The 23,815-nt window shown below is 37.8% G+C and overlaps 1 protein-coding gene across 1 annotated transcript in view; it reads left to right on the forward strand.

Moving 5' to 3' along the window:
* NPAS3 (neuronal PAS domain protein 3) overlaps nucleotides 1–23,815 on the forward strand; it is a gene marked incomplete at its 5' end in the record, with an annotated part of 605,288 nt that overhangs the window by 577,154 nt on the left and 4,319 nt on the right. Inside the window, 3 exons of the mRNA XM_017741637.1 lie at nucleotides 4,028–4,134; nucleotides 17,585–17,732; nucleotides 20,797–20,912. Of these exons, the coding sequence (XP_017597126.1) occupies nucleotides 4,028–4,134; nucleotides 17,585–17,732; nucleotides 20,797–20,912 (371 nt within the window). The remainder of the gene's footprint in view (nucleotides 1–4,027; nucleotides 4,135–17,584; nucleotides 17,733–20,796; nucleotides 20,913–23,815) is intronic.

Genomic DNA, 23,815 nt, shown 5'->3' on the forward strand with positions numbered 1-23,815 from the left:
GGGCAGGACAGGGCAGCCAGGGCCCATCCCACTCCCCCAGAGGGGAGCAGGGCATCTGGCGGGGCACAGGGGGAGCTCCAGCCCCGGGCATTGGGCATTTCCCTGAGGACAGGTAGTGGAGTGGGCTGGGGTCGGGTCAGGAGGGCCCACAGCCAGGCAGGGCGGGGGGGAGCTGGACACTGGCAGGGGCTGCCATGGGGGTCTGGGCTGTGGGTGGGATGGGGGAAGGCCTGGGAAGCAGAGGGGCTGATCAAGACCATTAAAACCTCAGAGCCCTGAAAAATAAAAGTATAATCCAGGGAATAGATATTTAGAGCAGAGTGAAAATATCTGAGAAGGAAATTACGAGTAATAAGTTTGGGTCCATTAATGGAAGTCTGAGGTATGGGGAAAAGTTTGGAAGTGAAGAAGGAAGGTAATGCAGCCAAAAGAAGTTTTGTGAAGGGGAATTATGATCAAAAAGTGGAAGAAACAAGGTGACTACTGTAAACTTTTCTTGTGACAGCAATCATGGCATATTATAAGGTCAGTGGAAACTCTGGGATATGAGCAATCATAATTGCTCAATCATAATGGAATACCTATGATCAGGATAGCACTATAAATATCAATATAAACTTTTATAAAAAAGGATAAACTCAACTGTTTTGTTGAATCAAGATCTTAAACAATTTAAAATAATCTTGAATTTCGGTTATGAGGTTGTCTTGGCTGCCACATTAGTGCACTGCTGCAGTACTTTTTTAATAATATTACTTGACTATTAGACAGAACACTTCATCTACACTTCCAAAGCATTATCTAAAAGTCAATATACTATTCTTGTTTTTAAGCTTGGAAAAACTGCTTCATAGAAAGCTGCTTGCACAAGGTCACAGAGAAAGTGGATAATGGCAGTAAACTTCGGGCTTTTTGCCTGAGACTCTACCCAGTGAGCATCCAGATGCTGTATAATCTGGCAGCTGGCAAAAGAGCTCTGGGGATTAGGAATAGGATCTAGAACAAAACTTTTCCCTAAGTCTTTGATTTCACTGTGACCTACCCAGGTAGTAATGGAAAGCTGCTACCACTGCAGAGTTTTTCAAAGGCCTCTGTGAAATTAGTTGCTGGTATCTATCCAGTTCCTAATGAACGGACTCCCTTTTAACAAAATCACCTCCACTTACTGTTACCTTTATTGGCAACCTCCATAAAAAAAGCCAGGAATCAAAAAGATGTGAAAAATTAACTGTTCCATCAGGTCAAGTATGATATGAACTTTTAGGCCAAGTTAGAACGATTTATGCTTTCTCTGCTGCAAGTTTGACATTTTTATGAGCCCTAAATTGTATATGTGGGGGTTTTTTAATTAAACATTTTTCTCAAACCTTCCCTTTATATTCATGTAGCAATAAAACTTTCAAATGCCTGAGAAAGGCATCACTGAAAACTGTAAAATGCATCAGGTGAGGTGCACTGATTGGTAATCATATAGGAAGGGCTGATAAGACATGGTAAACTGTGGCAAGACAAGAAGAAAGTGTTGAGCTTATTAATGTTTTTCATTTTTTAGGTTGAAGACAACATTATAAAGCACCTTATCCTTGTTTGTGATGGATTTTATCTCATGCTAATGCAGAATGCTTATGGTCGTACTTGAATGTGTGTTGCAATAGTTCCACTTTAAGCCCCTGTGTCATTGTTAAAAATCTGTTAAAAATAGTTTATAAAAGTAATTTCAAATAAAAGGAACACTTCTGCCAGTGCTGGGAGGTGAATGTGATCTCACTGAGACAGTGGGATTTCCAGTCATGGAAAATGAAATAAGACTGACAGAACTGGGATTTCATAGCAGCAACAATGCAGAATATGACTGTAAAAACTGGAGGAATGGAAAAACATAGAAGATGGGAGGGAATTAACTGAACAGCTGATTGAAGCTGTCAGATTAATTATCTGGGTGTTTGCCAAGGCTGTTCTCTGAGTCAGGGAAGTTGGGATCTCTCTTCTGGGATTACAGAAAAGGAGATAAGTATCCCATCCGGAATATATGGGCTTGACTCCTGGCACTTGCGGGCAGATATGAAATTCTTTGTGGTGCCACAGTAAAGCAAGCACAACATTGATGAAAACAGAGAAAAATGGATCCATGCTGGGCAAGCTGTAAGCACTATTTATGGAGCAATGGGGAGTTACTGGCAGGGAGTTTCAGCAGGGAGTATGGAGCAGAAGCCATGCCACTTAACTGAAATGAATGCTCACAGTGGACCATTGGATCAGCAGGGGTGAGATCAATAGTACTCCTAGTTTTCCAAGTGGTTGCCTGCTTGCAACAGCAGTGAGCAGGAGTGACATTACTCAAGTCTTTGGGTGCATCTTGTTGCTTTCCTCTGAATGAAGAGATCTCCTTCAGAATCCTGCACTCAGTGCACAAACTAGCCAGCTGTTAGCTTCCCTCTGAGACAAGATCTGTTAGCTAGTACACTGGCTATTTCTAATAATTAATATTTTTCTTTGAGAGCGTAAAATACAAATGTAAAATTTTGTTGCCTAAAACGTAGTATGTTAATCTATTTTGCAAATCTAGGATTTGTGTCATCTAAGCTTCACCATATAGTCTAAAATAGTCTAGGATTTCTTTATTAGTCAGTGGAGTGAGAAAAGCACCTGCAGAGGACAAACCATCTCAGATGGTGACAAATAACTAAAAGCAAAATGAAGAGACTGCTGCTAGAGTGCATCATCAGTCTGTGTTTTCAGAATCAGTTGTTAAGGATTGGAGACCATTTGGAGACACAGTAGCCAGTTTAATGTGGACTGTGATACCACATCTGCTAATATGTGCCCAAAAGGAAATAACTACATGGAAGAGGTTTAGCTGGTTGGCCATGACAGTGGTTGTCAGTAGTTCCTTCAGATATGCAGAAACAGTCTTGTGTAGCAGGCCTCAAGCCTACAAATGTATGCACAATTTCAGCAAATTCAGCAAAACACTGTACCATGTACCTGCCTTTAAATTTCAATCATGTTAACAGCCCTGTAAGTCAGTGAAACCATTGATCTGCTCAAACACAAGCCTATGTGTATGTTTTACAGGACCACAGGACAGCGGCCTGTCTGGAGATTGCCACTTTCGATTCAGGCTGGCAGGGTGGGATTTCCTCTCCCTGATCTTATCACAGAATGTACCACAATCATTGCAGATTATTTCAAACCCTAAAAAAATTATTCTATGTCTAGAAAATAGACCTAGTTTCAAATGCTTGTGTGAGCAAGAAGTTTTCCAATTTTCTTTTTAATTTCTGTACTGTGTTTAAGGACGTTGACACCTTGACACACTCCACGATAAGGGTTTGCACGTGCACACAGACACAAGCGCACAGACACACACACAGAGACACATGCACACAAAGGTCTGCAGAATAGATTTTAAAGTTTCTATGTGCAATAAACAACAAAGTCCCAGTTGAAAGGGCCCAGAGTGAAAGCTGAGCTCCCAAAAGAATTAGACTAAAAAAGATAACACCCTGAGGCATCTGTGTGTCTCAGCATTTAAATTATATCCCTTGAAATATCAGTTTGGACTTGGTGCCAAGAAATGGTTGAAGAGCTTTTTTATGAATATACCCAATAGAAGACCAATCTGTTGAAATGAAATGTGTCTCTAATCATTTGGTATAAACATAACATGTTTCTACTTTATTATGTAACCTTGAATCATCTTAGTGTTTTAATGAGGATTTTGGATTGTCACTAATGCTTTACAATTTCATGGAATTATATTGTCCTGGTGTTATGCTACACAGAGAATATGCACTAGAATTTAATTTTCCACTTAGTTAAATGGATAAAATAATTTCCAGGTTTCTTAAAAAAAAATTCTTTATTTTATTCCTTTAAGGGCTTGTCTCATTTGTACAGATATTCCATTCAAATAACTATAATGCTGAAAAAACTTTTTATCAGATTTCACTTTCTGAGTCATTTGACAATTCTTTTATTCTTTTCTTTCTTGAATTATAGTCTGTATGTTCTTTTTCCTTTTTAGGATTAGTGATTACATGGATCTGACCCCTGTAGATATCGTAGGAAAGAGATGTTACCACTTCATTCATGCTGAAGATGTGGAAGGCATCAGACATAGTCACTTAGACTGTAAGTACTTCCATTTTTGTAAAAATAATCTGGGACAACAGCTGATTGCTCCTAAACTAGTATTTATATTCCACAACTGGGCTCTTCATCTTGCACCTGCTTTGTTTTTTGTCAGAGGTTTTCATAGAGGATGGCTTAAATATAATTTTTGTAAGATTTATTTTCAAGTCTTTTTATAGACATATAAGATTATTTACATATGTGGCAATAAAGCATTATATTTGCATTACCAGAGTTTCCAGCAGCTGTTAATTTACATGCATTATTTTAATCCTTAAAGAGGTATTGCTTACATGAGAAACTCCCTTGCTGGCACAGAATAGGAACTCTTCCTCTTTGAGGGTTTTGGGGTTTTCTGAGTCATAACATGGAGGACAAAAACTGCAGCATAATTGGGATTTCACCAGATTTTTCAATACAGAACTGAGCTACAGCTCTACTAGTGCTTTAACCACCCCATGTGTTAATACCTAAATGGCCCCATCCTTACAGCATCCAAGTCACTCTTATATGCACACAAGTAGTATCTGATTAGGATAAGGATAACAGAAGTACAAAAACATTGCAAGAGACAAACCTTACCAGAGAACATGTGCAATGTCTGTGTATGGGGGAAGGGAGGTTCAGCTTGATTTCTTGTAATTAAACTCTTTGTATTCCTCTTATTAAAAGCCATAGGGCCTAATTCTTTTCTTGTTGAGATCTGTTGACTACAGTGATGGGGTTCCTGATTTACCCTTGTGCAAAAAAAGACTTATGCCTGTAATCTCCAATTTATCTGTGCCTGCAGTGAAGCCAGATAATTCTTTGGAAGTTTCAGTGACTGACTGCATTTATGATTGAGTTTTCTGTTTTCTTAATGTAGAAGACAATCTGCAAACTGCTTCTTAAATTCAGACTCACAAATTTGAATAACTCTGCTCCCCCTGCATCATGTCCTACTAGCATTTACTAATAAAAGGGCAGCAGCCCAAATGCAGCCACATTTAATTAGATTTTACAAAATAATATGACTACAATACAAGGCAGTAAAAAATGTTCCATCCCAAATTACTTTGCTTGATCTGCAAGGGAAGATAGGAGGATAACTCTGACCGGAAAGCAGGAAAATAGGGACAGCTTCTATGCTAACATATGGCAGCCAACAGCAGTATTAGGCTGCATAAAGATTTCAGAAGTGCTTTTGGCATAAGATCAGGTTAGATGTATTTCTGCAGAAAAAATTAAATCAACTATCCAAAGGAATAAACAAAATAATTTTGTATCATTTAAATTTTGAGCACTTAATATCCAGAAGAATATGTCAGTTGCTGAGAAATGAAGGAACAAATTCAGAAACTTACTTGGTGCTCTTGAAACTGGAAGTCAAAAATGACAAGTTGCACTTTCACTGCACTATCTGACCAAGGAAATAAAAGATATTTATGACTCAGATTTACCATACCACCTGGCATAGATGAACATCCCATTTGAAAAAGATCTCAATCTTCTGAATGACCACTTCTCTCTGAAATAGGATATGTTTTATGAAACATTAATCTTCAGAAAAATTCAAGATCTATGCAGAGAGTGTGAGTGCAGTGTGGTCCAGTGTATAAGCACTGGACAAGGACTCAGGAGACCCTGAAGACTGGAATGACTTCCAGAAAGTCACTTCAACTTCCTGTGTTCCTGCTCTCACTGTATGTCCAGCTTAGCTGATTGGATTGCAAACTTTACAAACACAGAGATTTCTCCCGCTATCAACATCCAGCACAGTGGGGTTCACAAACTTGGCTGTGTGGCTATAACATAATTATTCTTGCTAGGCTAGTTGGTTTTGTTCAATAGACAGGGCTGGTTACACCTTTTATGTATATTTGTTTCCTTGCCTTATAGGATCAAGATGCTCATAGAATCATTTAGGTTGGAAGGTACTCTGGGATATCATCTAGTTTCACCTAATGCTCAAAACAGGATCAACCCTAATTCAAAGCAAAATTTTTAGCACTTTATCTAGTTTATGTTGAAAAACTTCAGATTCTCCACAACTTCTCTGAGGAACTGTTCCAATTATCTTAATAAGTGTCAGTTATCCTCACAGTGGCTTGGGGTTTTTTTCTTCCTATCCAGTTGGAATTTCCCTGTTTTGATTGTGCAGCTCATGGCTCCATCTTTGCAGTATCCTGTTTGCAGATATGCTGCTAGGTTCCCCTGAAGTCACCTCGTCTTCAGGCTGAACAAGCCCAGTTCCACAGCCTTTCCTCGCAGAGCAAGTACACCAGCCCCTGGGTGTCTTGACAGACCTCTACTGAGCTCACTGAAGTTTATCAATATATTTCCTATAGAAGGAGCCTAAAATTAGATTCCAGATGCAATTTAAAGACTGATGAGTGAAGGAGGATAATGGCTTTCTGTGCTCTACTGGCTGTACACTTTTTACTACAGCCCTGCTGATTCATGCTTAGCACCGTGTCCACCAGGACTCCCAAGGTCCCTTTTCACAAAGCAACAACCCAGCCAGTCAGTCCCCAGCCTGTAACATAGCAGGGAATCAGTCCATCCCAGATACAGGACTTTGCATTTGTCTTTTCGTGTTCAAACTCATGCTCTTTATGAAAGATCTTCAAGTTTAAATTAGTCTTGGGAATAACTGGGGAAGTACATCTGCCAACTGTAAGTTCTGCAGAAGCCGAAGTGGTTCATATCTTTGCCCAGAGAGATGTTCAGGTTTCTAGCATTTGACAAAAAAAAAATTGTATAGAAACCAAGAGAAAAAAATTATAAAACCCAGAAATACTTCATAGCAACTTGTCAATCCTAGAAAATTAAATTCAAATCAAACTAGAAAGAGAAAATCCTCCTGGTTTGGTAAAAATAAAATTAGAGCTAAAATTCATGAACTGACAAACACTGGCTGTGGAAGGTAAAATCCGGTAGAACCGGTTCCGCAAAACAGAGAATGCAGGATATTCACCAGTACAACATAGGAAATAATTGCTTGAGATCTCAATGGAAAAAACCAAACTAACCAAAAAAAAGCAGTATTGTGCAACATTTTGAAGAGGAGCTGGAAACTAAAGTAATGGATAGAAAGCACTAGTGAGAAAACAAAGCAGGACTTGAGAAAGCAGCAAAGTGAAAAGTTGTGTTTGATGGAGATTGCAACCAAAAATCTTGGTTTATTTCTACAGGACATAAAATAATTTTTAGTGATTAAAACAAGAAGAAACCCAAATTGCAATTGTAGATTTAAGGGTAAAAGAAATGCAAATAAAACTGCTATTCTGCCCATTTACTGATAACATATCATAAGGAATAAATAAGACCACTGCATCCTGCCTTCTCCAAGAATATCCAAGATATTCAAAGACATCAAAGAGGAAAACAAGCAAAGAAGAAAACATTGTACAAAATCACACAAGAAAAAAAAATCAAGAGGGCTGTTGATGGCTTCAGATCATAGCAGCCCATTAGAAACTTAGAAAAACAGGCCTTGTTAACTCTATCTCAGATAAAAGAAGACAAAAGCAGTTTCAGGAATGTGACCATAACAAGTATAATTGTGAAGAAGGTCTGCAAGACTATAGCAGTGACAACAGGCTTTTGTAAAGGAACTACTGCCCTAATGAAAGGTCAGTTATGGTCAGTGGAAAATCTTTTGTTGGCTTTAATGGACATGGGGGTTATGCCCTAAAAAAGCAATTTTATATGGACTAAAATTCCAAGCCAAATGAAGTAAATAGCAAAAATTCCATTAGGTTCAAAGGGGTCAAAATTTCTATTAAGAGATTTATGTTAGTTATACCTTGATGCCTTTGGAATGACTCTAACTGTGCATACACCTGCATTTATAGCAACACCAGAATACATGGGATGATAACATAAGTTATTGAAACATAATTTTTTTTCCAAACAGAAATAGAAGTTTATGGCAGTTGTTTCTATCCTGTTTCATTCAAACTTTTAATGATCATGCTTTGTCACAAATCTCTCAGCCAATTTTTTGGTGTTACAATTTACCTTATTAAGCTCTTTCCTGTTTTATAGTGCTTCATGGTTTCAGAAGCTTGGGAAACTTCTCATTTGTTCAACTTCACCATGTTTGTTGAAAAAATCGCTGGTAAAATCATGACAGATATCACTTACCATAGATCAAGTCTCTCTCACAGAGATCACAGTTAAAATGTTCTCTTGTCTAACAGCCCGTACATATCCAGCATCATGGCCCAGCTGTTGGCTCAGATAACACACAGAAACTGGCTAAGCTGCAACAACTTTTGTTTGAATCCAGACCCTCAAAAATTACAGGTCTGGCTGTACCCTGGCACAGATAGAGTCTCTAATCCTAGCTCTGCATAACGGAGCTCTTCATTAGGTTATGTGGCATGAAAGAGTTGTAATTGAATGTTTTGTGTTTCACAGTTATGCATCTAGAACTAAAACCCTAGAAAGACCCCTCATGGTCCAGTTCTACTTTACCACTTGTAAGAATGGGTAAGGTGATGAGATCCTCTCTATTTACTTAACACTGCATAAAAGCATTGCAGGACTGAACTGCGTCTCAAGCACAGGGCAGTTAGTATGCTTTCACTAAGCCATGAGTCCCTGCATGAGTAGAACTGCCCTTGTTCTTATGACATCAGTGAAAAATATCCCTGATCTTAAAGCTAGAAGGATACATTTGATGTCTAATCAGCATCAGAAATCAAGCATATTCATAAAACTGTTGTATCAGGTCTTAGCACTGTCTGTAGAGCTCAGCAAGGCCAATTGCTGCTCTCGGGGGTATGATGTTGCGCATATGTGCCTCCATCTTTTTGACACTGCTTTCATTCAAAAGTCTGTAGCAGCCCTTTTTTAGGAAGTACGTTTCATGATAAGAGTGAGTGGATTTCATATGCTGTAGGAGTATAATCTTCTATTTAATTGTAAAAAGTTAATGGTCTTCATTGAACATCAAGTACTTGATGTTACTGTTCAATGAAGGTCATTAAGAAAGCAGCAAGGAAGGGTAAAAGTCAAGACCTCTGAAGTATATGAATATACTTTTGGGCAAATATACGATAATGTGCCATCATTTCAAAATTAATATATTGTTTGCAAGAGCACTGTCACAAGTATATACCAATTGGTATTGGTATATAATATGTGCTTTTTCATTTTGGAATCCTAATTGAGGTCTAAATTCAGAAACCCAGCTCTGACAAGAAAGATACTGTTATCGTCAGCTATTGCTTAGAAAATATCATCCTCTTTCTTCAGGATTTGATTTACAGCTATAAGAAATACAATTCCTCAGGAACACTGAGCCAGGGCAGTTCATTTCCCATAAAGCAAAGGTCTCTGATGAGTATGTTTGGTAGCACTCCCTCTCATCTACTTTATCTGGTTTCCAGTGGTTAGAATAATCCAGTCTTTCTGAAAATAAACTATTCCACATTCACCTTTTTCATGGCTCCCCTATTTTTCAAGGAATATTACCCCCTCAGTCTGCTTTTAAATCAGTTATATATTCATGGTTTCTTTTATGTATGTTCAGTAGAAAAAATCCATTGCTGTACAAAATATTGCTTAGTGGTTTAGCCTACCAGCTGTAGTTGAACTAACCCTTTTAACTTATGCACATCAGTTATAATTTTTTATTCTCTTAATAACCTCAAACACATGAAAAACAAATAGAATGGGTTGATAATTTCTAACAGTAAAATACTTCACATATTTTGCTATCATGCTGTGGAATAACTCTGCAATGTCAAGTAGCTCACAATTAGTAAAACTGTAGGGGGAAAAAAAGAAGTGTTTTGATCCTGAGGAATTTTTATCCTAATCAGATTGAAATTTCAATGCTCTTGTAGTGCTTAATATCTTCAATGACCAAAAAAATCAAACTGTTTCCAATGTCAGGTTTTACATTCTGGGACTGAAATAAAATGCTAAAATATACAAATGAATCTTGTGTTTGTACAAGTTTATTATCATCGCTAGAAAGCAAGATTGATTCTAAATTAGGCTGATGGAATGTCAGGGGTTTAGCTATTTCTTAGTCTAAGCCCAACTGGCATCCTGATGGCAGCCTAGTGTATGGTGTTTTCAAAGTATTGCAGAAGTGCTGGCCTGACCACCTGCACAGTCTTCCTCTCTGTCCATAGTATGGGCCTACAAAGATTTCCATGTTGGACACTGGCACCCTTAAGTCCTTTTGACTGGAGATAGTGGTGATACAGCAAGATGGGGGAACAGGAGATAAGAAGCCTGAAGAAATGGAAGCATGTAAAGAAAATATTTTTTTATTTTCACACAAGGCAGAAAAGGATCATGACTTTGGTTTTAGCACATGCCTAATGTTTGTTTTTCAGTCCTAAAGAGCATTTGGTTGTGCCTTACCACCATGACACTGTGCTCTGGATGCCTTTCCTCCAGAGATTAGCCTGAGGAAATCATTCATTTCACTCAGCCCAAGTACCCAAACAGGGACTCTTATCCCAGAAATGAAATAATGTTTAAAGGGACTCTGTCCCTTAAAACAGACAGACCATCTTTAACCTAGGTAATTCAAAGATAAAATTAATATTGCTGCCAGTCTACTTTTATGAATCTTCAGTCTCTTTTCCTATTTTTAGGACATGTAGTTATGTATAGTCTGCAGATACATTTGGCATGGAAAGGGTTATATTCTAAAATCATTAATCTTACATATGTTTTCATATGATGGACATTAATGTTAGTGGAGAGATGGAGGACAGATTTAAGTTTCTTGAGCAAGCAGGGCCAAATTTCTCCTCTGATGTTGAGTTTTAGTAGCTAAGGGCAAAATTTGGATCTGGGATTTCATTTTCCCCTACAGTTTGAACAGAGAGTTCATTAATGATAATGGAAGTTCTGTCTGAAGTTGGCGTTCAAAGCAGGCTTGGGTTTCTAAATGACCGTTTCAATATTAGCAGAAGACATTCACTTTATGGCAGGATTGAAGTCATGGGGAGAGAGACAAATCATGAGGGAAAGTAAAAGTTAAGAAAGAGAGAAGAAAGCCTAGAGAATCCTAGGTAGAAAAATCTACTGTTCATTTTTCAATTCAGTCTGTCATAAAATAAACTCATACAGTTAGTTTTATTTGCATCAATTTTATCTATAGAAACCAGAGAAAAGTTTTCTGATATGCATGCCATAAGCTTGCATTGAATAGTGCATTTAGCAATACATTGCATTTCATTTGATCAATACCTACACAATGTTTTGAAATAAACATCTTACCTAGAATTATATAGTCTTGTTAATATTCATGGTTATGCATAATTATAAAGTTGTCATTTCAAATATTAGGCCATGGGAAAATGGTATGTTATAATAATTACAAAAAGGAGAGGGGAAGAAAAGTTCCTCTGTTGTTCAAGTAGGAGAAGATTATTTCCATAGTACTGGGAAAAACTAATTTTTGTGTCTTTGGTTTTAGTAAATTTGCACTGCTGCTGTGAACTGATGTCATATAAACTGATAAAATAGGATTGATTTTAAACAAAACATCTTCCTGGTCCCAATCCGAGATAATTTGCACATGCAGCATGCAAGGCTTTCCTCACTGTATTTGACAAGTTACAATCTTTGATCCTAATATGAATCCACATTTTTTAATACTTTGACTCAGACCACTTTTAATATTTGCTTTTCTGCAAAGAGGCAGGAAAAGTATTGCTTAGTTTTTAAACATTCTTAAGGTTTCAAATGTTTCTAAATGCTTGATCAAGGCTTTTTTTTTTTTCTGCGAGGTTGTTGATACTTAATTTTGCCTAATTTATCACATATTTGTGTATGTAACATCCCTACACTGGAAGATTAAGCAGTATTTCATATTGCAAAGTAAGCAATGAATCAATTGCCATACTTAGCATTTTTAGAGTGACTGTAGATGCTTAAAAGAACATCCCAGGTGAATTAAGTAGTTAGGTGGGGGTTTGGCTATCAGTGAGGCGCAGTTTTCTTTCATGAACCTGATCTGCTACTTCCTGCTTATGGTAGGAAAAGATGAATTTATGTTTATAAACCAGAAACTATTACTGTCTGATATTCATATCACAGTAGCAGCCAGGTCTCAGTCAGTGGTATTGACACAATAGATTGCATTCTACCCTATGCTAAAAAAAGATGTTCTCTGTCCACCACTCAGGGCTTTCTCTGGTCATATGCTGTGAGTAAAAATGCAGTTTTCTAAAGCCTCACAGAACCAGTATTTTCTTAAGACAGTTATCAACTTTGTATTTTTCTTAAAAGAACTCTGTTGAGATACAGTAAGACAGGGCTGGTAAGGAACTGTGTGCAACGAAGAGAGGTAGAGCAGTATGACCCACAGGGACTCTTGTGACGGGAAGGTGGCATTCTTTTCCAAGTAATCTGCTGTTGGCCTTGCTTTTGGCCTGGTAGGTAGACAATGCATTTTCACACTGTGCAGGCTTAAGTCCCCTCCTCCTCACTCTACCCCATGTAGTGGATCCAAAATAGAAGTGTTTGCAGAGAATTACGTAGTTGACGTATGATTCCTCACTGAATGTCTACAAGCCTCCTATCATCTGGCTCCTAATTCTGTAGCAAGCATCATTTAACATTGCTAAATATTTTTCATTGCTAAAATCCAATTTGTGGATACCCACTATTTAAAACATCTAGCTCACTAATTGCAAAATCTATAGGAAAGTCCTTACAACATCAAAGACTCACTTGATCCTCAGAGCTGTTATAAATGGAAAACTGTCTCTGTTACAAGCAAATAAGGCACTTAATGCACTCTTTCTGGCTCTGATGCTATTTTTCCTGTGGGTTTTGAAAATGACCTTCCTGTAAGCATCAAGGACTGTAACTTTTCAGATAAAGAAACTTGTTCTTGTTTTAAGTCTATGCCAGGTTCATTCCCCTATAGCCCACAGTTTTCAAAAGCAGAAGAAAATGTAATCCAGAATTAAAAAAATAAAAACCCCTCTGTTTCCAGAACGAAGTTACCCTGTCAGCTTGCCTTGGGCCTTAGGTGGAGAAGTGGAGATTAAAGAGTCAGTATTCCTTTTCATGTTTCGTCTGCCAGTTTTGTGAATGTAGAAAGAGTACTTGTGGCTGCAGCTAAGTATCCGACTGTAGTATTAAGTATGGCAATTTCATCCTCATGCAGTAAATTAAAAATATTCTTATAAGTTTATCACAAGAGGAGTTCAGTATCAATACCATCCAGTCATTGATAAAGGTATTTCAAGGAGAAGGGTGAATAGCACAGCAGATGTAACCTCAATATTTTCACCAATTATAAAGAGCCTCTTTGTGAAGCTGTGTGAATATGTAAGATGATCTCATCATTTCCTATTTACTCAATACTTACCTGAATACGCAATATAGTGTAGCTTTTAAATGCATATGCACACGAGTAAAATGTCCTTTTGTAAGAGACTTTACTAAAAGCCTGCTTTTGATACACAATTTCTTCATCTCCTCTTCAAACTGAATTAAGCTACTTCCTTCTTTTAAAACACAACTCACTATTTAGAAGCTTTGGCTTTGATTTCTCAGAACAGCCTTACAGGAAGAAACTATGTTCTTTTTCTTTTTGTAACCATATTTCTGAAGACAAACTTGTACTGATTTATTTTAATTTTCTAACAGAAATAGGTTCCTGCAAAGAACACTGACTGTTTCTTCTTTTTCCCCCTCCTTCATTCCACCGCTAAAAGAATATTGCTGTGCACAAAGCTACCAAGGAAAACTGAAATCCCTCTGTTGGGAACTGTGTACACAGCAATATATTCATACTTTGAGAAATAAGTGAGGTTTTTTAGTTCTTAGCATGACATACTGTGCACTCCTTGCATGCTAACCACTGAATTCAAATTGAGGAACTAGGTAACATTTCAGTAAATTTTAATCAGGTTTAGCATCCACCATTTTAGGGAATATATCTGTGCAGCTGACATAAAGGTCACCAATTTTAAAACATTAACCCTCAGTTAGTCCCTTTGATTAAAGGGTTTGTGTATGTATGTGTGTGTGAGTGTGTTTATCTGTATATAATTATATAACCCAATCCTGCATAATCCCGTCACATGCACCATCCCACCAACGTGGTCACAAGTTTCACCTTGTCTACCACACTGGGTACTCCATGCATAATACAAATAGAAATATAAAATTATTTGCACTGCTCAGTGAGTGAGGGATTTGCCTGAAAACGTTCAAGATGTAATCTACATGGCATTACATTTTCAGAAGTTTATGCTAAACTGAAATGCGTGGTTTGTTGCTAGTTACAAAACATAACTTCACAATCAGAGCTTAGAGTGGAGTGACTCTTTGCTTTAATTTCTTCTCAAAATCAGTAACTTTATTAATGGGCTCTCTGTACCTTCAAACTGAAGATCTTGAAAATTAAACTGGGCTTTACTGAGTACACTAGGTTATCAATAAACTGGATAGATTTCCCTTCCTGATGCCTCCTTCTAATTGCTTTTTTTCCTCAAAATTCTCAGCTAATTTCTAAGTTGCAGGTTGGCAATGCCAGCAGTTAAAAAATACTCTAAATTAGAAAACACTTCAAATGTTGTTTCATTATTTTCTTTCATCACATTGAGAAATTTCTTTCCAAGGTACACTGTGAATTTTCAGAACTGACTTAGGGGTGCCTAGTGCACTCTCAAAAGAGGTAAGAACCAGATTTAGCAGCACAGTGCATCTTGCCTGCCAAAGAATCTCTTTACAGAGAGAATTTTTATATTGAATCGTGGGACTTCCTTCAGAGCTTGGTCCACAAATCTCTTATATGAAATGTGCTTTAGACAGATTCAGCAAGGAAAATTCTGTGTATCTGGCAATATATCTGAGCTGGCCAAAAATAGAGTGGAAATTTGCAGGTAGATTAACTTCATGGAAAGTTCATTTTTAATACAGCATTTCAGACTTTCTTTGGATGTATTCTTTGTACTTGGGAGCCTGAACTCTGAGTGTAGATGGTTTGTATATAGCTCTGATGCACTGAATTTTCATTCTTGAGAAAGCAAGCACCTTTTCCTCTTTCTATAGTTCTGAAATGAATGCTCTGTTCAGTCCATGACACAGACTTTTCCAGTGGTGCAACAACCAATATAAAAGTTACTGAGGGTTGAAGGACTTGTCTAGGATGACCAAAAGAGCTGGAGAATCTGAGTCCTTATAGCTATCACTATGCAGAACTGCAGTGTGCCCTTCAGCCACTGGCTAGTGACTCACCTGGTACTTTGATTTTCAAATGTGTATGTGGACAGTTGTCCTTTGGCATCTGTGTAGCATGGTAAACTCCCTAGACAAAACCTGTTCCAAGGAAGATAGCGGTGTATTTAGTAGGTGCAAGTGCAGATAGATTTTACTAGTTCCTGCACACAACTCTGGGTATTCATGTTTCCAGAAGAGAGAGAGTATCACTCCACACTTGTGTGCACATCAGTTTTACACTCAGCTGTAAGCAGAGTATTTTGAATGTCCTATTTCACTGAAATGGAAATGCCTACCATAATCAAAACTTACAGCAGTGCTTTTCTTCCCTTGTTCTTCATAACTGATAAAGTTAGGCTAATTTATGTGAGATTGTTTTCTAAAGTGGCTTACAATATTGGTTTGACAGAAATGCTGGGTAGTCAGTTGTTCATATTTTATATTTATTCTGCTGTATAATGAGGTTTTGAAGACAATGGATGATCACAGTGGAATATTTAGAGCTTGAAATACAAAAGTAAAAATTTAGGGAAATATTGATGTCTGCTAGAAACAAACTTAGTTCACTAGAGGCTGCTGAAAAACAGCAAGACCCAGATACAAATATTTGTTTATCTTAGGGCTGAACATAACTTGCACTTCACATTCACTTTACATTGCACTATTTTACATGCATATTTTTCTCTAGTAGTTGAAAAATTGCTGTGGGGATTGAGGGATACCTCCAAGGTAAGGAAACGTCACTGTTTGTATGGCCGCCTTTGTAAACATCTTTTTCGGTAGATATCTGCTGTACACGGGTTTAGATATAGATACATTCATACGTATAATTAGGGTATAGACATTTGGTTAACTTGAAAGCTCCAAAGTGTCATCTGTCACATTTATGGTAGGAACTTTAACTGCCTTAAATACTTATTCTTTTCCAAAGTGACTTTTTTCTTTTCACTCTAAAAAAAAAAAAAAAAAAAAAAAAAGAAAGAAAGAAAAAAAAAGAAAGTGTACTTCATGAAACTATTGTATATGAAGCACTTATTAGCCGTAATTAAATGGACAATATGAATTTACTACGTCTTTAGGACTCTGGCTTGTTCTGGTTTAGAGCAAGATGATTAATGCAAATACATATTACTTGAGATAACCATTTAGCAGCTAATTTAGCCAAATTTATTACAGCAGTTAGAGGTTTTTCATTTTAGCAGACGGAGACAAGGACATGACAAAAGCAGGCGGTGAATGTGAAGGCACACTGCCCTCTAGTGCACAAAGCTTTGTGGGAATAGTGAGGAATGCAGGGAGGCCAGCAACAACCGTGCCCAGATTTTGTGCGGTTTATGGGTTTTATAAGCACATGCTGCTCCCCTCCACTGAAAGATTTGCATTTCATTCCCTTCTCCTGACACTGAAGAATCAGATACAAAACAAATCCGTTTCAACTTGGCAATATTTTGGCTGAAGTATTACTTTAAACATCTGTATTTTTAAGCCATCTTGCTGTGAGCATTTAACAGCACCGTTTCGCATTACTGATTGCTTTTACTTCTTTCTCTGTTTCCTAGCATATATCAAACATCGGAGAGATCTGTCACTCTTTGGCTCTAACCAAGCCATTCTGTGCCTCCCTTAGGCCTCTTTCTCAGCCTGTTGGTGGATTTACTTTGCTCTGGTAGAAAGTAAATTCTCCAAAGACTTTTCCCCCACTGACCAGTGGAGATTTGGTTCATCTGAGAACTGTAAATTCTGTTTGACAAGATCAAAGAAACAGATGTATAAGTTCAGTGGTTGATATCGCCTGCAATAAGGAGAAATGATCAAAGCAGCAGGAGTAGAGTATCTTCCCAAACCTTTCAAATATCCAGAATCTCAAAGAGGTCTACCTAGGAGCTATGAATAAATCACATATAAATTTGCCTCTTTTTTTCCTTTTCTTTTTTTACAGTTTGACATTGAGTGCATTGGAAATGTCCACACAGCAATAAGTATTCCGTGAACCATAGAGATTTGTACGGTTTTTTTTACTTTTCTTCTTCCACTAGAGTTTCCAAAAGCAAAATAAAATTATACTTTAAAAACTTGTAAAACACATAGCTAGTTATACTGAACTTCAGATCCTGATTGTTATCTCACTGGTATTAAATCCAAAGGAAGCCATCTTCTGCTTATACCTGTGACATGCTGTACAATGAGGATCATTTTACCACAATTCTAACATGTGCTGTATCTTGCTTCTGTTTTGTTTGTATTTTCCTGTCAGTGCTGAATAAGGGTCAATGTGTAACAAAGTATTACCGCTGGATGCAGAAGAATGGAGGTTATATCTGGATACAATCTAGTGCAACCATAGCTGTCAACGCCAAGAACGCAAGCGAGAAGAATATCATTTGGGTCAATTACCTCCTTAGGTAGGTCTTCCACTCACTTCTCTTGCCTGAACTGCTGTCTCTGTTGCTTGTCTCTGTTGGTGAGAAGTCTAGAGAAAGTTAAGAAGAACTTTTCATATAGTCCACCTCAAAAGCCATGCCATTTTGTTATAGTTATTGAGGCATCTGTCGTGTCTCAGCACATGAGAATATTCTTGAATTATTTTTCCACCTTAGTCTTGAGATAAACCCTCCACCATTTTATTGCATGCCCTGAAATCTTCTCAACCTGAGCTCAAAGATAAAAATTATCCACACCAACTTTCAGTAGTTGTGTTATAAAATCTGGTGTGAATTGTTTTTTACAGTTTTATTTAGATATTAAAAATGCAGGGAAGCAAAATGCTGGTATGCAAAAAAAAAAAGTTATCTCTGAAAGGCATTTGCCAGTTCACTCCAGAGAGAGGAACTTTCTCAAGACAAAAAAGGCTCAAACTACTTTGTTGTTCCTATAAGCATCAAATAATATTCACACTGAAAAATGCAAAATAGGATTTAAAAATTAAAGTACTATAAAGTACTATTTTAAGCTATTAGAACTATTTTAAACAGAAATAGTAGTGATGGCTTGAATGAAAGGCTGTTCCCTGAGAAATTCTGTTTTACCAAAGTATTTTTAAAGGACTGGTTTCAGAGCTCAAGGGAAAACCAACAGTCACTGAGAGACAGTGAATTATAAACCTGACCTTTCTCATCTGAAAATACCTTTCAATGCATTCTGTTTTGTGAAAATGTTCAATAAGATTGGGAGATTTTCTGTTTCATTCCAAAGCAGAACAAACAAACAAATAAAATTTGAAACCTTGAGATTGTCATGTAATGCAATTGTCATTTTCTGGCATGTTCTCTTTTTAAGTTGCTTGTCATGGTTTGTTACATTCCCTTTGATGCCATGGGAGTTCAAAGTGATGTCTAGGGGTTAGATTGTGACTTATTATGCCAAGTCCAGCAAGGCCTGAAGAGGCTGTGCCTGCCTAAACTTGCATGCTGAAATGCTTTTGATTCCCCTTTTGGGGAAGAGAAGGAAGCAACCCCTGGCAGGAGAGCATTGAAGGGGTACTGTGGGAAACCTTCCACAGCAGCAGAGTTTTCACTGAGACTTGCGTGTTTCTGGCCTCATATGATTGAGCACAGGCTTTTCTGAATATATCCTTATCCTGCTACTTTCTTGTCTCTTTTTTGCAAGTGTTAGGCAGAATGCAGCATTTCAGGAGATCAGCTTAAGGCTGGCAATTCTGAACTGGAAATACAGCTTCACTGCCCCAGTCCTTAACAGGGCTTCAAAATGCCCTGAAATGTTCTCATATTTCCCAGCTCTAGCTGTAAAAGTGGTCCATAAGAATTATGAACAGCTGTCTCTGTCCCCTTTGCTACTTTCCAAACAATAGGTGAACCTAGTCCACAAACATCCCACAAAATAATTTTCTCTACAAGCAGAATATACCTAACAAAAAAAAAAGAAAAGCAGCGTGTTCTTCCCCAGGTCACCTCCCAGAACCTGACTTTTCTGCTGTATTCCACTCAGCAGTCTATTAGAGAAATATTAACATCTTCACTGAATTTGTATTTTTAAATTGGATTTCTCCTTGTACTGGAATCCACAAAAGATCCAAATGTCTAAATAATATTTTAATAACAGATCAAGGCATAATTAGGTCTACCCGTAGCAGGAGTACTGGTCTGTATACATTTCCATGCATTAGAAAGTATGATTCAGCTGTCTGTAAAAGGATAGACTAATTATAGTGACAGGGAGGATTAACGCTGTTCTTGTTCTAGCAACCTGTTATTCACAGTGCAAAAGCCCTCAAACATCTTTTGCTTGGAGGGGGCAAATTTGGGGACTGCCCTGGGATGCAGCAGAACAAAGTCACTTTGTCAGGACAAAGCCATAAAGATGATAATCGTAAGATGGTATCTCAGTGTGATCTGTGTGAACTCTGAGTTTTCACAGTACAATCTAAGAGGCTGAATATCAGCACACTGTCATTGTGGTAGTGTGTCAGGCACCCCCAGTGCTGCCTCATATAGTTCTATGCAGGACTGTGGATTTTCCAGACTTGAATTTGAACTGCATGGAAATGCTCACCTATTCAAAAATTATTAAAGACTTTGTTATTTTTAATATTCCTATGCCAGTTATGTTTAGCTATGTCTGTTCCTCTGCAGTTGCATGGATTTAGGGAAGGAACACATTTTGAAAGGTACAAACCAAGCAAAAGCATGGTGTTGTAGGGGTTTTCTTCCATTTCTCTGGCAGTATAGCTTTTTTAGATTGCAGTCATGTTCATTGCTAACAAGTCACAGGTGAGCACCACATGAGCAGATGAAGATATGATTATAATGGGTGTGTTGACAGTTCTTTATCCCTAACATATGCATCTTAACATGCACATGTGCATCTGTCATATAGTTAGAGAGGTTGTTTTTGGTTTCTTGCTGATGTGGATGTATGTGTGCAGTGTTTAAAAAATATATAACCTATTTCATCCAATTTTTGGCCAGATCCTTTGGAGCAGTGGTCACTTCCTTTAGCCCTAGCTGAGCACCTTCTTAATAACTTTATGTATGATATGCTTGATTAAAGTGTGGAAAACTGGGATGTTGAGAAAAACAGGTATTGAGAGGACTCTGGCAAGGTTGATAGAGAACATTTTACACAGGTAACTCTAATAGACACTGCCAGTGGGCGAGAAACAGATTGGAAAAGTTAAAACACCTTCTCTGTCCTCCCAGGCACAGTAATGGGATTGAAATCAAGATATTTTGTTGTTGGATGATTACACAGTGTAGCTTTACTTCTAGATATCACACAAGCCATGATGTCCCACTTCAGTAAGGATGCCTTGAAAGCTCTAAAACTTCACTAGAATCAAACAAGGTCAATAAAAGTATTTGACTGCAGTATTAAAATAAACCTTCACAAGTTTACTCTGATGTTCTTCCTATTTATGTTCTTTGTTCCTGAACTTTGATATGAAAAGACGAAAAAATCATGAAACTGCAAACCATCCAATTGTGTTTATATTTGCTGTATCCTCTTCAGTAACCCAGAGTACAAGGACACTCCAATGGATATTGCACAGCTTCCTCATCTGCCAGAGAAAACCTCAGAATCCTCGGAGACCTCTGACTCTGAATCGGACTCAAAGGACAACTCAGGTAACACACATGGTGTGCCTTTACGCCCACAAGAGGTTCATATCATGACAGCTCCACAGTCAGCTTTCCAGCTGCTTTTACTTCTCAAGTATTTTTCCATTATAACAAATTTTAAAAATCATATTAAATTGAAAAACACTAGCAAAATCTTTTAATGACAGCATTTCCATTCCCTCAGAATTTCTCTTCACTTTCTCCATGCATTCTTGTCTACATAGCACCAAACTAAATATTTGATTTCCCAGCTGTGCTTATGAACAGGTATTGTGCCTTGTGCAGAGGACTTGGGATTGCAACAGTTGGATAAAATTCTAGTTCTTCTCTTTCCAAAGTAAGCAGACATTCTGCAGACAGGTCTCTACTGTCAATCTTTATGACTCTTTTTCCTGTAAAAATACATTCTTGAAGAGTCTCACTAGGGGGCAGTGAAGATTGAAAAATTTGAGAGTTTTCTTGGGTTAAAAGTTATATTAAATTAAAAGATGTGGGTTCAAGAACTTGTTTCTGAGCTCTTTGAGTCTGGGACTTCAGCTGGTTTTCAAAAGCTGAGTGTACTTGTCAAGCTCTATGTGTAGATTAGTCCTACATCTGCGCAGATGGTCCAGGGCACAGATGGTTCACACATTCCCTGTTAATTTTAATAGTGATTACCTAGGCACAGGTGCAAATCATCTGGCCTTGAAAGAAGTGTGCTTTCCTGGTGCCGAAGTAATGATGTTACTCAGTTGTCATATGCAAGATAGATGGATGGATGGATGGATGGATGGATGGATAGATTAGATAGATAGATAGATAGATAGATAGATAGATAGATAGATAGATAGATAGATAGATAGATAGATAGATAGATAGATAGATAGATAGATAGATAGATAGATAGATAGATAGATAGATAGATGGATGGATGGATGGATGGATGGATGATTTTTCTCTCATGTCTATGATAACAACCAAAAACACTCTGGAGAAAATGGATCATAGTGATATAAATCAAGAAAAAGCAAGAAGAGGATCAGGCCTTAATATTCTATGATATTGCTGTTCTCTTTCATCTTTTGCTTTTATTTGTTCTCCTTTGACAGCTTGGTTTGATGGTTTACGTCAATGTGCAGGCTTGCTGACCACTGTCATTGGGAATCTCTTCATCCATTCCCAGTGCTTCCTTTATGCTGTCTTGTTCCTAAATAGCCAAATAACACATATGTGGAGAACAGTTTGCATTTCCCATATGCACTGGAAGTTTCTCCAGGTGAGAACGTGAGAAGTACACGTACATTCATGACTTCTAAAGCTGATGCAGAGCAAGACAGCATTCCAAAGGTGCACAGATATCGACATCTCAGAAGGAGATGTCTGTGAGTCTTGGAAAACAGAAGACTCAGGGGCTTGTTTATTACAAAGGAATTAAATAGAAATGCCAAAGGACCTGAAATTGGACCAGCCTTTTGCATGAAACCTACAAGTTCAGTTCAAGCTCTAACATAATCCCAGGCAAATATTGTGCAGCGTTAGACCACCTCCCTCTAAGACCACTCTTCATCAGCTAGAAACCATGGCCTTAAAAGAAAGCATCTTCAAAAAAAGGAAAAAAAAAATTGTAGGAAAAATTCAGTCCTAGGTGGAACAAAAAGCTGGATGAGACTTAGGGGTTTACAACTGCTACGTAGCTTCTGTAGGTTTTATTTTTCAAAAGGAAGGGTCTCTCTGCTGCTGCTAACACAAGCAAACGTCCCACTAAGTGACTTGTGAAGTGCAGTGTCCTGAATGCTCAGGCAGCTTTCCTGTCCAACCCGCCTTCGGCACTTCTGGGAAATTGTTTGGTATTGACTTAGCTCCAGAAGGAACCAATATCTTTAGAGGCAAACTGGCCCTTCCCCTGTCCCCTAAAACTAGTATATTGAAAAGGGTAGTACTTGGCTCTGATGAGTGAAAAACATCTTTTATTAGGCAACAAAAGATTTCTGGCTGGTCTGTAAAGGACAGGGTTTCCTGAAACCTTTCGTGACCCTTTCAAACATAGTGTGGTAATGGAGCATATTCAGTCTCAAAGCTGCTTTGGCTCTCTGAGTCCAGTGGGTTAGAGTGTTTATCTCACCCATATTAGAATTATAATTAAATGAATTCAGGCAAGAAGAGTGACAGCTTCTCAGTGCTGTAGCTGTGCTATTTTCAATGGTCCTTAGATGAATTGGATCAATCAAGAATTTAATTCGCTGGCTGATAATTTTTTCTGTATTTTTTTATATTCGTTGTACTTTAGGAGACCATGAGAAGACAGTCTAGCAACATAACAAAATTGTTTTAACAATAAACTGGTTTATTCATTCATTTTAATTGGTTTATTCATTCATTCAGATTTATACACATATGACTTGCTGCTCCTCTCATGCAGGAGGAAATCAGCAGTAATTCCACTGCAGCCAGAGACTCTATGCCACTTCAAAAGTGGCAGTGGTCAGAGGGAATTGAGATGAGAGTACTAGAATCTTCATTAGTAAATAGTGCTATACCTAGACACCTGCCCACTGTAGGAGAACATGGATGTGAAAGAACAGTCACCAAAACATAACAGTGATAATAGGATTGTTCACTGAGTCCTCTTTGGATGGCACAGCTACAATGCCATTGTGCTCACAGCTGTCAACGTGATTCTTGTCCAGTGAACAGATGAAAAGTCTCCCTCAGTCGAAGTGCAGCCATATAGCATAGGCTTCTAGTGCATTAACAGTCCTGAGTCAGAGACATTCATGGTGAGCAAAACTCTCCCAACACAACCCTGAAAAAAAAATGCAGCTCTACAGAAGAGAACGTCTTTTGCCAAAAAAGTTTAAAGCAAATCCAACCTCATTGGTAGGTAGAAATCTGGACTTGGATTATACTACTATGTTCCTATTGCTAATGGT

This window comes from Corvus brachyrhynchos, unplaced genomic scaffold (genome assembly GCF_000691975.1).
Source record: "Corvus brachyrhynchos isolate BGI_N302 unplaced genomic scaffold, ASM69197v1 scaffold115, whole genome shotgun sequence".
Classification (NCBI taxonomy): domain Eukaryota; kingdom Metazoa; phylum Chordata; class Aves; order Passeriformes; family Corvidae; genus Corvus; species Corvus brachyrhynchos.